Source organism: Saccostrea cucullata, unplaced genomic scaffold, assembly GCF_032062105.1.
Source record: "Saccostrea cucullata isolate Sc308-1 unplaced genomic scaffold, CSIRO_AGI_Scuc_v1 ctg1558, whole genome shotgun sequence".
In the NCBI taxonomy this organism is placed as follows: Eukaryota; Metazoa; Mollusca; class Bivalvia; order Ostreida; family Ostreidae; genus Saccostrea; species Saccostrea cuccullata.
In genome coordinates, this window is record NW_026933071.1 from 136477 (window position 1) to 151246 (window position 14770).

Genomic DNA, 14770 nt, shown 5'->3' on the forward strand with positions numbered 1-14770 from the left:
GGGTAATAAAAATGTTATTAAATAAAACGTAATAAACCTACGCTCTTGAAATTTACAACATAGAACTTTGATAATCTCTTTACCATATTTTGTTATTCTTTGGTATAAATCCTATGTAACACAAACAAAAAAATGATGCACGGTTTATACATATATTTTGACTGATTTTGATTTAAAATGACATAATAAATCCCTGAAATATAAACAATTCGTAGGTTTTCCTTGGTTCTTAGATATGAGATTTTGTTTTGCTTTCTATATAATTTTCATACAAAATTTTGCACAAAGAATGACTGCACTTAAGCTATGAGAGTTGGATCCCGATGTTTTGCGCAAAATAAAATTCCAAAATTCATGAAATTTATGTTTGATAGGTGTTAAACAATATCTTAGGAGCAGGCTTTAGTATATTATATTACATGAAAGTATTAAACAATGCAGAGCGACACTAGCTTTTGAGACGGGGGTCTAATAGTTTTGTCTAATTTCTATTGTCATTCATATGCATACCAGTTTTCAACTTTGTTTACATCGAGCCGCAACTTGGCCATTTTTCTTATATGCACAGAATGTGTATTTTAACTTAAACGTATGCATATCCAAAGGACAATGTTGGCCAAGTTGCGGCTCATATCTAATTTTTAAAAAACTGTACCCAAACTAGGGTCGAGATAGCTACCAAATTAACCGGTCACTGAGCATCAACAATTGATAATATTAATTATTATAATCACCTAACTCATGTGACATTCTGCTGTTCGATACGCTAACGCTTTCAATGAAAATTTCATTGTGTTTAAGTCTCTGTTGTGATAGTATCTATCGTACTTCCAACTTCAAACTAGGCCACACCAATAAAAATTTTTGTTCGTCGGACCCGCGCGCTCGTATTTAAACAAAATTATACAAATAATATTAATTTAAAATCCCCGCACCATGGGAATTCTGTGCTGTTTTCTGTTCCATTTCCGCTCTATTTTTCGTACTTTTAATCTACTTACTCTGCAAACCAGAAGAAATATAATTCTCCGCTCAAATTTTTTCACGCCCCGTCTAAAAAATTTGCCTACAATAAAGTAATAATATTATTATTTAACCGCTAGCCCACTTGTACTTTTTTCATCAAATGTCCGACGAACAAGAAATTAAATTGGTGTGGCCCTATGGGAGATTTTTTCGCAAATTTTAATAGCGTTTGAAGATAATATGTCTCTTATTTAACTTTATCCTTATCTTAGGGGTGTTGTGAAAGAAATCTGGTATTGACAGAGTTATCAACCCCATCCCTTAACATTAGAGTCATTAAATAATTGTGCACCATAAAATCAACACGATCCATCTCTTCTCCATTTAAATTCGTAGTGCAAAAAATCATATGTGCAAATGTTTTCATTCCACAACCATGCGGTTTAAATGATTCCACCTATTTGCGGATACCTTAGATTCGAAAGTGGTCCCGTTCAAATTTCCGGAATTTAAGACTTTTACATGTCCTTTTCAATTACATTTTCTGTAATTATAGAAATATGTATGACAAAACATTCTAGAAATAAATATCAAAAGCATATGCTTGCACATTAAACATAGATTAATTTAGCGATATATTGTAATGTTTAGCTTAAAATTGGTAGCCGAAAAGGTTCCAAATGACGAACTTAAGTGTACTCATTCTTTCTAATATCTTATGATAAAATCTTATAAAATTCTCCCACTATACTTGGTAAATATTAGTCAGGTAACCAATTTTAATGTATATCTATGAGAAATATTGCTGAGTTTTGAAAAAAAAAAGTTTGTGTTAATCATCCTTAAGATCGACATCACTGTAAATTATTGAGAAAGAAGCCAACTTCTCTTCATGTCACCTTTCTTTTTTTTTTTTTTTTTTTTTTTTTTTTTTGTTTTTGGTACGTTCAAATCCTCACCTGGAAAGAGATTCGATATCTGACCACCGTTACAAATCTTTCTCAGTTTCTTTTCATGCCTTTTTAAATGACTCTCTAGTTGATTTAGTGGTATAACGGTATCAAACCACATTCTCACTGCCTTTTCTGCGATTCCAATACCCAGGTATTAAATACCGAAGACAGTTGTCCTCTTCTTTGGAAACAAATGCCTCATCCCCTGTAATAAACACAAGAACAAAATTCAGAGTGTGTTTTCATCGTTGGGGTATTGTATGGAAAATTGTAAATAAAAAATGTTTAATGAATAATATAGGGTTATTGAACTTATAGTAGTCAATAATGGCATGAGTTGCCTGCTCAAATGCTCGAGCTTGCGAGTGCATTTGAACAGCCAACGAGTGCCAATATTCACTAATATAAGTTCAATAACTCCTTTATTATATAGCTAAATCATTTCCATATAACTTGTAATAATTATTTCAACAAAAACCTCTCAAATTAATGAAATTTTAGTAACGTCTGTCCTGTTAGCGTTCAATATCGCATCATTCCGATGACCCTACCGAGCGAAATGATTTGCTTATATAAGTTTTAATGGGTATAATACGTACTATATTTTAATAAATAGTTTCATTTTTGTGTGAAAAATCAACACATCTTACCTAGATGCCACTTCCTTTCTTTAATTTATCTCTGAGAAATTGACCTGACGACTTTTTTTGTTTACAACGGGGCGTTCGATATTGAACGCTCGTGTTCGGAATGTTTCGGTGCTTTCTCGTATACGTATAGACTGGTATTGCCTGTCTTTAGCGTACGCAGGAAAAGACAGGTGATCACCGCCATTAAAGCCAGGGATTCCTGGCTTGAGTGACGCGCCATCTATCGCCCCTGCTCTACGATACAGCATGGGAAATAATCACACAATAAAGCGATCTGCTGACTCAGTGGGGAACTTTAAACCTATTTATGTTTCCTGCGGTAATTAAATATGTCAATTCTAATAAACAAAACTATAGTTTGCAGAGTTGTTGCAGTTCTATTTTATCCAATTAATGTATACCATGTAATTTGATAGAGGCTTGCTGATCTGTTATATCACGGCTGAAAATTTAGAATAAATTCAGCGAAGTGAAATGTCTTGTACATAGGCCTAGCTAGTATGAAATGTTTAACACTCCTGTGAAACAAAAATCTGAAAAAGGAATACATGTATTTGTATTGTATGTGGAAATATTAGTGACCGTGTTAGATTAATTGAATGGTCTAAAGGAACTGTTAAAAAAAAATATGGCGGTATAAGCGAGAAGTGTTGAAAGCGGAATACTTTATAGAAATTGTTCAAAAATAAATTAACTTCGACAAAAAATGCGAGAGTTCTGTGATTTGTGTCAGAAAAACTATGTGGCTGTGTATACTAGAGGAAAGCGGGAAAGAGGCAGCATGCACCTCGTAAATCAAACTTTTTCCGTAGCCCGTCGGTAAAACAATTCAAAGCACTTTTAATACTTCTTCCTTGCAAAGACTTTAGAAAATTTAATGTTGAATATCTTTCACAATTTATTTCTGCAAATGCATTTGGTTTCCCCGAGGTATTTAAATTCTACGTCGGTGAGAGTTTTTATCAGCCAATGAGCGCTGCCGGTAGAGGGCTCTTTACATTACTGATCACCTGTCTGTATATCGGATATCAGACAGACAGGCCAGTATACGTAATACAAAGTTAGCGTTCAATAAAAAGTCAAGATATTGAACGTTAAAATTCTCTAGATTTTTGGTAGTATTTTATTAGAGACTATTTATTAGCTATGTAATAAGTTAATTTATCTACTAGAAAAACAGCCAAAGTTTGAATTCATTAAACACTGCATTCCATAATGTGAACCTCAGATGTATGCATTATAGTGGAATGTAAATTATTATTCTGGTATTATTTTCAAAGATATTTTTTCAAACATCATTAATGCAATAAATACAAGTGATATATTTAGGAAAATTATAAATTTGTAATTGTTTTTGGTTTGGATTGGGTTTTTTACGGTATCATGGAAAAGTGTTATTTTTAGCTTCAATACTTTACACACCGGTCTCGTTCTCTGAGTTTTCTTCTGGGTCGTCTTCGTTTGAGTTTGTGCTGGAATCTGATTGTGTAGAATGTTCATCTACTTCCGTATCAGTATCTTGCTGTAATGACTCTCTAGATCTGTCTGACATTATTGGTTTTATCTATACCACAGTGTTTCTCCTACAACATATCGCAACCGATGAACCAAACATTAAAAAAACACTACTCACAAAATAATGTAAACATATAAGAAACTAACAAAAGACCCAAGGGTCCCAAATCTTATTTAAAAATAACTTCTTTATTGAAAAAAATCTGCTTTGACGAACACATATCAGCATGTTTAACCTATGTAAACAAAAACATGAATCAGGCCTTGTTTACATAACAAAGGTGTTGAGCTCTAAATCTGTCTTGTCAATAGACAACTAAATAAAATTCAAAAATTTGCTGATCACTAGCAATACCCTAGTTAAGTATTTGTAAACGAAAAATAATGGCGTAAAAATTTTTGGCTGAAACTGTGTCCAGGCCCCTTTAAAGTTCCTTTACGTTTTGAGAATTCACACCTGATTTAAACACTACTTCTAGGTTCTGCTCTAAAACAGTACTTCTTCAGATTCTCCTAAACAGCAGTAAAACCATCAAATATATTTCTAAGGAGTAAAGATAGGGACATGGTAGAGCTTACAGATTAGGCAGACTCTGTTGATTCTTTTATTTTTAGTTAATTGGGATATAACGGGTCGACACAAGACTGGAAGAAACATTTGTCACTCAATATATCTAAAAAAAGATTTTAATTCACAGACACGTGTAATTTTTTTTTAATTTGGCTTCATGGAATACTAAAACAGGTTTGCTAACCAAGGTTCAAAATAAATACTTATGTACTACATGGAATTCTAATGGTTTGGTAGAATACCTGGTCTCCGAAGATTACAACTCATTTTTTCTAAATGAGGAAATCTGGCATTCATTTTATATTCACATAAAAGTAAATCTTTGTAGAATCATGGTAATTTTTACAAAAGATTTTTTGTGATATTAAATCACAAATTGCGAATATTTCCTGGCACAACTTTCACCCATTTACATACGACAAAGATGAACTTTGTCAGAAAATAGCAAATATTTCTAAACTTGCTAAAAAGCATTTCCGGCTCTTTCACCTCTTTGTCTGAGTCTTGTTTCAAATATCAAAAGTGCATTCAAATCAAGGACACAAACATAAAACAATGAGAAAGAAACAGTGTCTGAAATATATTTTTAACTCTGCTTTTCCCTGTTTTTTTTCATAGCAGAAATCTGCCATATCTGCCATATTGAATGCAAAATGGCCGCTATGCAAATTAGCAAAATATTACCATTTTTTTCACAGACTATGAATATTCCTGAACGTGCATGACTTATAGCGTTAAAGGGAAAATTGTTTGATAAATCAGAGACAGATTACAAAAAAATCAGTGCAGCCTAGTTTCAAATTCAAAACAGATATTTAAGGAAAGAACCAAATGAAATGAATTATAAATAGCTGTTTATTTTAAAATTGTTGTTACAGATGTAAAATATTAAATGAAAATTATCAACAGATTACTTACCAATAAAATCTTTCAGTTCCACTTCAAGATTAAATCACTTAATCGAAATATTTCTCTAGAAAAAAGTCTTTTTTTCGATTCCATGCACAATCTGAATAAATGTAAGATACAAGAAATAGTTAAGTGCATGCTACAACCTTAAAACTTCCTGGATAAAATCTTCTCGGTTAAGTTTTGGTGACTGCTTCTCCTATATAGATGCCTAGACTATTTTGCTCACTGTTAACCCCTTTAACGCATTATACCGACTCTCATCTTTTGTCCTGGTGTTGTCCTCGTCTTAATTTTATAAAAGATATTTAAATTTTACATCTCAGTCAAGTGTTTAAAAATATTGAACCATAGCATGTAAGATATATAATTCTATCGATGCATGCTATTGAGTATCGATTACGTTTAGAATGGTAATTCCAGATGCAGGTGATAGCGGGGATTTACTACACAAATAAGAAGATTTAGAGATTGAATAGCTGTCAGAAACCATTTGTAAACAATACTAACTAGTTCATCAATTATAATGTTGTTATTAGTTTATGACAGTATAAACCCAGTTTATTCGAAATACACAGAGGTGACTCACAATACACTAAATATGTGATGTAAATATAAATACCGTCAAGGCCGCTGTATCGAAGATAGAATCACCCTATAAAGTATTCCTGATATTTTTTTAAATAAAGGAATCTGGGGGGATTAGGCAAGTCTTATGCCCACACGGATTTTGTCGCTCTGTAAGCATATCGGAAATTTCATTGTCGTACGATTTACCTAAACATTTAAACTTTGTTCAGCACTGTCCAAATGTTATAGTTACAGTATCTTTTAACATGTGATGCCTTTGTCAAATGTGTTTTCAGGAGTTGGGAGACAGTAGGCTTTACCGTTTCTTTTAACTGTTTTTGCATACAGAACAGACATATCTTGCTGGTCTATCCATGATTATTTACATTTTAATTGTGTAATGTAGTCTTGAACTGAATGCATTCAAAATGTTATATATCTTGAAAACTTGTTTATTATAGGAGATATATTTATTGACCGTAAATACATTCATTATTTTATTTATTTATTTTGTTTTTAGCGAAAAAAAATATTTATCTAAATTTCAACCTGAACTTTAAAAAATCGTGATTCGAACACGATAACACGAACACACGAACACAAATAATGGGAGCTTCACTGCCGCTATGATCCGTGAGCCACGAAGTCGCACATACATTGTTTTTTAAATAACAAACAGTTCTATATTTATAGCAAACACACAATTGGACTTTTGGACAATTGTAGTTTTCGATAATATGTTCTAAAATTTAATTATGTAAACTAACTTTTTTATATAGTGTGGGTCTTCGTACCATTTTTTTTAAATGGTGAGAGATACATCTTTCCATACCCTTTCAATATTTGTTTACAGAAAATGGTACGAAGACCCACTCTATATAATAAACACATTTTTAACATTTCATTTCTATCTTTATACGGTTACTAAAGCGTTATTCGAATTTTCTGGGTTAATTACAATCAATCTCTAAGTCTTTTGTTTCAGGTTTTATCTTTACTTCAGGTATGCATATGGTTATAAATAAGTCCCATTTTTAACAAAAAGTAGAATTTGTGAGAATTTTTTAACTGAAATTTTACCTGCCCTTGCGTAGGCATATGACTCGCCTAATACCCCCCCCCCCAGATTATTTGTTTTCCGTTTATACCAAACAATAAATTTGTACATAACATCGTTTGCAATCAAAGTGTAAAAGGTGATTCCAATACCATAAATGACTGTTTAGTTTTGCACCGTATCCCTTTAGAAAAAAGATTATATATTGTGCATATTGCAATCAAACAAATTTGTGCTTATACTCCTCGCCTCTTGACTGCCACTTTTTTATAAATAAAAATAATTTTGAAGATAGAACTATGATAGAAAGAAATTAAATAAAATTCAACTGATTGTTGATTACTGCCATTTTTACATGTAGCACATTTCAAATTCTGTTGTAAATTTCATTCCTTTAATACGTTTAACGAGTATTGAGTTGAAGTAATGGAACCAGGGGGAATGTTATGCTTGCAAACCTATCTTTACTATTTGATATCCATTTTCAATAAATGTTTCTTTTACAATGTGCAAAAAATGTATCTTTCACATTGCGTATGATTTAAAGAGGGACTCAGAAACACTAATTAGCCATCCCTTCTCTTCCATATGCGTCATATCGACCATTTCCGTTTCGATCTCGGAAATGTGAAAATTTTCACGTCCGTTTCTCGATGACTGAAATCACTTTGACTAAAATCTATATAACAGTTTTTATTTGATAATAATTTATCATAAAGAAATCCGATTTGTTTCAGATGTTTTCTTCGATTTATCAAATAAAAACTGTGTATTGGCTTTATTAGAGCTGATATAATTTTGATTTAGAATTAATATAATTTGATTTAAAGTTTTTTATAATTTTATGCACAATGAAAGAAAAAGTGAACAAATTCACATACCCTACGCTCCCCCAAAAGTCGAAGTGCTGAAATTCCCAGAAAAAAAAATGAAGGAATCGTAATTTCTTTGTAATATGCACATCTATACACATTGTGTCCTAAATATCTGCAAAGTTTGACAAAATTGTGTGCAGAGGTTCATGAGGAGTTGCGCAGACAAATAAAAAAAAAAATAGGACTGTCTGACTGACGGACGGGTCAAAAACATTACAGTATACCTCTCTCAACTTGTTGCGTGGGGTATAATAAACGAGTTTTATTCTTTGGTACAATAATAATGAAAATAGAATTTAATGTGAATTAAATTTCTTGACATAAATAATTGATGATTATTAGCCAAAGCATATAGGAAGAGAGAGCAAACTCTCCTGAGAATTCCATATTACCTAAAATGAGCTTTTTAAAAATTCTCTTGTCTGTTGTCCAGGTTCAGGTACGACACGTTTGAGAAGGTATTTGAGAAAGTGCCCAATGTTCCCATTCCTGTGATGTATATATCACTTTCATTATACATCTCGCTTGAAAAGCGGGAGGGTATATAATAATCGTTATGTCTGTACGTCCGTCTGTGTATCTGTTACGCTTTGGGGTACCCATCTCTTATCCGCAAATTTAATGAAACTTTGACAGAATCTTTAGTTTATTACATATTATCATTGTGTACCTCCTATTTTACTTTTTGATCCGACACATATTTTGGGTTTACCAACAACAGCAAAATATGAACTTTTCAGACAGGGATACTGAAATCTCGAAAGACTTCCTGTAACAACATAATTATAAAACAGTTCCGTTCCCCAAAATCTACATACTTTGAAGTCGGAGTGAAAAAGTACGCAAGCCCAGAAGGCTCATTCGAGATTCAAGTTTCGAAATACGAGATTCGAAATTCGAGATTTGAAATTCGAGTTTCGAAATTCAAGATCCAAACTAACCAATCAAAAGCGGGTTCAACATTTGATTACTCCCCTTTGTTATGTTTTTACTATCAAGAAATCGTTGAATATATTTATAGCAAATGGGTATATACGAGGGTTGATCCAAAAGTAATGTCACAGTGTCCATATCTTTTATATTTGTCGTCATATTATCAAATACAATATACCAAAATATGCACAAATATAAATTTAATTGATATTGAAATTTTAATTTAATAATGTTTATTTAAATTTATTTTATAGATGTTTAAAACATAGAGCACAGGGGGTGTCGCCGCGTCACAAGGGAACGTCACGTTTTAAAGTGTATTTTTTCTTAGAATGAAAAAGACAAACACATTAAAAAGATTCTAAAAAAGCACCTAATCTCCCAATTTTTTTAAAGACACAATTCTCGTCATTTTCTAGTCTTTAATTGAAAATTAAATGACGTCATTGGTATTTGTGATCATAAACATTGTTGTTTTACTCCGTTGAATTGAACAAAGGAATTGTCGAAATGGGGGAAAACGCCTGACGAGTTGTAATGCATTTTTGCTTCAAAATATGGGAATCATCAATAGGGACATTTTCGTTAATCAATCAGACTTACAGAATAAAGAGTGTAAATAAGAGACATCTTAAAAGATGGTTTCAGCAATTTTGGGCGGGCGATTGGTCACCGAATGACTAGCAAAGGACAAGAAGACAAAAAAATAGGAGATCGGACGGAAACGTTCAATGGTGTCTGACGTTGTCAAAAAACACAGACGTATAGAGCGACATGTGAATTTTTAAGTTTGTCTGATGCTACTGTTCACAAAATTTTGACAGAGGGCTTAATAATGAAAAAAGTGAGTGTATAATGGTACCAAGAATTCTTGAAGAAAGTGGAATTGGTAAAAGTGTTCGCGAATCACAAATAATTTTTAATGAAAAGAAGGGGAAACGCTTAAAAGTATGACGGTGTGTATCCGTCATTTGACGTTTTTATTTAGGTGCGGCGACTACCATAAACCTGCACTGCTTAAAATCCGATATTTTGAAAAGTATACATCATATTCCTTTGATTTTTTCAGGTCTGATTTGAAATAAATAAAGCTTTCATCATGTATAATTTTGTTGCTTTACGTCGATTTATAGCGATTTTATCAAAGTTGTGACATTACTTTTGGATCAACCCTCGTATAATTCCATCGGCGCATGCTATTGAGTATCGATTACGTTTAGAATGGTAAACTCCAGATGCAGGTGATAGCGGGATTTTGGTACACAAAAAAGAAGATTTAGAGATTGAATAGCTGTCAGAAGTCATCAAAGTTTTTAATTCTTTCGCATTAAAAAAAATCACAGGGGCAAAAAGTGATATGATTTCATTTGAAGGACTATACAATTTACTGTCAAGTAATTCCAGAAACCCAAATTTTGTTGGTAAAAATTGCTGTTTCTGCATGATCTGTGCTGTTTTAAAGTGCAGCTATATAGAGGCGGGCTTTAATAACTTTCAAATAAACAAAACAATCAACGAATTTTTTTTTAAATTTTGAAGCCTTTTTGGCAAACAAAACTAACTGGTTAATCAATTATAATGTTGTTACCAGTATATGACCGTGTTAGCCCAGTTACCCGGTAATTCAAAATACGCAGAAGTGACTCACAATACACTAAATAGGTGATGTTAATAAAAATACCGTCAAGGGCGCTGTATCGAGGATAAACACCCTACAAAGAAGATCTGATTTTTAATACAATTTGCTTTCCTTTTATACCAAACAATTAAGTGATTCGAATACCCTAAATGACTGTATAGTTTTATATTGTATCCCTTAAGAAAAATGATGATATATTCAGAAAATTGCAATTGGACCGGTTACTTATTTGTCTCTTCACTACCACTCTTACTGTAAATTAAAATAATTTTGAAGACAGAACTATGATAGAAAGAAATTAAATAAAATACAACTGGTTAGTGATTTATACCTGTAGCACATTTCTATTTTGTTGTAAATTTCATTCCTTTAATATGTTTAACGAATATTGAGTTTTAGTAATGGAACCATGGAATGTTATGCTTGCAAACCTATCTGTACAATTTAGTATCCATTTTCAATGAATGTTTCTTTTACCATGTAAAAATGTATCTTTTACATTGTGTATGATTTAATTTACATAACATACATACTTCATAGAGACGCAAAGTCTCAGCCAAATAAGATTACATATAATATGATAATGTATGAAAAAAAAATATTGTTGCGAAAAAAAAGGTTGCCCCCCCCCCTTCACTACAGTTTTGTATCTTAATTATTTGCCTGCAGATGTCTAGAAAAAAAGTAGATCTTCAAACCATTCATGCATTTTCACTAGATATTCAAAATAATTTCACTTTAATACTAGAAGTCCGGTTGAAGATGCCAAGAAATTCATAATTTTGGGTGAGAAACCCTTCCTCGTTCTAAAAATATAATAAGAACAGTTCATTTTTTTATTTTACATGCAAAATTTTGAATTCTGTTAAGAGGGCTAAAAAGCAATTTCCGATAATGAAAAGAAATTCATTCAACCGTTAAATAACTGATTTGGCAAAGTAAAAGATGTCCTAACTTTTTTGGTACATAGTTATAAACCGTATATAATTTTCATCCTAAAATTAGGGTGTTGCGTTTCTATCGACTGTGAGTATATGTTTTATCCATAAAGAGTTTTACATTTTTAAACAAAATTTTAAACAAATCTGTCTATTTTTGGCTCGGCAAATATACATAGGACCGTCACCCTCCTCTGGATGAGAGTTAATAAACATGTACATACACCCTCACATACCCTTCATAAAACATACACATAATGTTTATACATATTGTAAAACAAAATACCCCGTGGTGAACCCCGGTGACTATATATAAACATTGGGTGATGTGTAAACATTATTAAAAGTAGGCCTTTCAACTAACCAGAATGAAAGTGCATTGTACGGATTAACATGAATGCCTGACTTAGTGCATTCATGAAGTTTTTGTTTCATATAGAAAATAGCTGGTTATAGTCAAACGTTGTCTATTTAGTTCTTGTTCTTCCTGGCTCATTTACTTGTATAATATTTAACAATGGAGGATGCCGTTACAGACTTTTCTTTATCGCTATACAGAGTTTTGTCGGAGAGGCATGGCAATTTATTCCTGTCTCCTTACAGCGTGTCTGCCGCCTTAATGTTAACCATGCTGGGCACCAAAGGGGAATCTGAGGCTCAAATTAAACAGGTTTTGGGTCTCTCTGGAATTCCTGATCCACACAAGGCTTACAAAGAGCTACATTCTAATCTGACGGGGAAATCTAAAGAAGGGGCTAAGCTGGCCATTGCGAACCGAATATTTTCCAAACTTGGATTGGATATTAGGGATGTTTACAAGAAGGAATCGTTAGAGTATTACAACAGTGAGATGGAACTGTTAGACTTTGTAGGAAATCCGGAGGGGTCAAGAACCAGAATAAACACGTGGGTTGAAGAACAGACTAATAATAAAATCAAAGATCTGATCCTTGAAGGAGGAATTAATGCCCTGTCTTTGATTGTACTGACAAATGCAATTTACTTTAAAGGCAATTGGGAAAATGCATTTCAATCATCAAAAACAAAATCTGAAAAATTTTACATTTCTGAGACAGAAACTGAAATGGTTGATATGATGCATATGGAAAAGAAAGAATGGCTGTATAGTGTTTCTGTATCCTTAGACTGCAAAGTGTTGAATCTTCCCTATAAGGGAGAGGAACTGAGCATGCTCATACTTCTTCCAAACAAAATAGACGGGCTATCCAAATTAGAATCGAGTCTCACGATGGAAACATTCCAAGAACTAACAAACGGATTTTTTCGAGAAGATGTAATAGTATCCATTCCAAAATTCAAACTTGAGAGTTCGTTTGAGCTTGACAAAGTTCTTGCTGGAATGGGTGTCACCGACATTTTCTCTACTAAAGCCGACTTTAGCGCCATGATGGAGAATCCGCCAAGGGACACTTTTGTTTCTGACGTCCTTCATAAAGCATTCGTTGAAGTCAATGAAGAAGGCACAGAGGCTGCCGCTGCCACGGCTGTTATAATGATGATGAATTGCATGCCAATGAAGCCAATGGTGTTTAAAGCGGACCACCCCTTCTTGTTCCTCATCAGAGAAAATTCAACTGGAACTGTGTTGTTTATTGGACGCTTCACCAAACCAGCTTAATATCCTTATTTATGCATTATATTTACATTCGTTGTTTTTTTTTTCTACTAAGCCAACTGTGAAAATGATTTGAATACCATTTCTTTGTATACACACGCGTAGAAATATACAGTACACAGAGAAACTCGCTCTGACATGACGTCACAATTAGGCTACATCGACGTTGGTACGAATTCAACAAAATATGGTCGCAAGAAATTCAAATATTGAGTACTGTGGTTATTAATATTTGTTGAGCACCAATTTTCGAGGATTTCGTTGTTGAACAGATCCTAGAAATTCATTGTTCATTGATTGAAGAAATGTTATTTATAAGTGTAGGCAATGCTTTTGTCCTATCCCCGAAAACGTCTGTTTTACACAGTAAAGTTAAAGTTATAAATCCAATGTAAATCGATGATTTTTTTAAAAATAAAAATACATACTTTATAAGGATGGGTGATTCTTTTTAGAACTTATGTCCAAAAAATGTAATGTGGTTCAAATCTACATTTTGAGGACATTTAGATTTTGTCACGTGATGTCGAAGTCACATGATTTTAGCAATTATACTTGCAGATTAGATGTCAGCTATACATTCCAATACTGCAAAGGCATAACTAAATAAGAAAATTTAGTTGAATTCATAATCATTTTTAACGCTATATGTAGTTGGTGAAAGGTGCTGCGAACATCTACAGATTCCATTTTTTAATTGCAAAAATTTAATTTGTTGGACGGCAGGTTGAATATTTTGCTGGTCAACTACACTAGATATAGCCACATTTAATTTATTTGCAAGATTTCATCAGGTTTTCAGCACTTTTCAAATATGTTAATGCTTAACAATATTTTATTTGAGAACAAAAGACATTTTTCATTGTACAAAATGTAACTGGATCTGCCTCTCGTAGTGTACAAGCTACGTCAACTTAAGCGAGATGTCATCGTATTGACAAGTGCATTGCGATCGATGCATCGTTTATATATTGTTGTGTGGGATTTAACACATAGTAAGTTTTATGGAGTCTACGTCTATATTCATCAGCAGTTTAAATAGCAAATAATTTTGTGATATTTTTAAGACCTTATATTTTGTGTGACGTCATAATGAACATTTCCTTTATCAATTAGACCCGCGCTTCCTTACTGTAATCTTAAAGTAACCTTAAATTTGCTACTTACAAAATCCAAAAAAAATTGACGCCAACAAAAATTGATGAAATCACAGTATATTTTTGTGATTTCAAACATGTAAATAGTTAAAGTAATGTTTTTTAAGTTTAGTGAGAATTATTTGTGTGTAAATCACACATACGTGCACTTCTTCTCGACATATTTTTAGATTTAAAAAAGCGTAAACTGCCCCAAGTTACGTTATATCGTATAACATAAGTAGTAATAAGTTTTATTCCTTATAATGTTATTGCAGTGTTTACAATGAGACAATATCAATATTTTTTTCCTCCAGGAAAAGGCTTCAAATTCAGCATATTTTAAAAAAGTAACGTCAAGCGGAGTATTACTCATCGTGACGTAGGAAAGTTATTTATACAAAATGGATTAAATCTTTTAC

General features: G+C 32.6%; 2 protein-coding genes across 2 annotated transcripts in view; one reads left to right on the top strand and one right to left on the bottom strand.

Moving 5' to 3' along the window:
- Window positions 1–2061, bottom strand: part of LOC134237194 (uncharacterized) — a 55017-nt gene extending 52956 nt beyond the window's left edge. The window contains exon 1 of the mRNA XM_062719297.1: window positions 1926–2061. Coding sequence (XP_062575281.1) covers window positions 1926–2037 — 112 coding nt within the window. The 5' untranslated portion in view covers window positions 2038–2061. The remainder of the gene's footprint in view (window positions 1–1925) is intronic.
- Window positions 2062–11967: 9906 nt separating this feature from the next.
- Window positions 11968–13641, top strand: LOC134237195 (leukocyte elastase inhibitor-like). The gene has a single exon (XM_062719298.1). The coding sequence runs from the start codon at window positions 12094–12096 to the stop codon at window positions 13213–13215; it is 1122 nt and encodes a 373-aa protein (XP_062575282.1). The 5' UTR covers window positions 11968–12093; the 3' UTR covers window positions 13216–13641.
- The last annotated feature ends 1129 nt before the right edge of the window (window positions 13642–14770 follow it).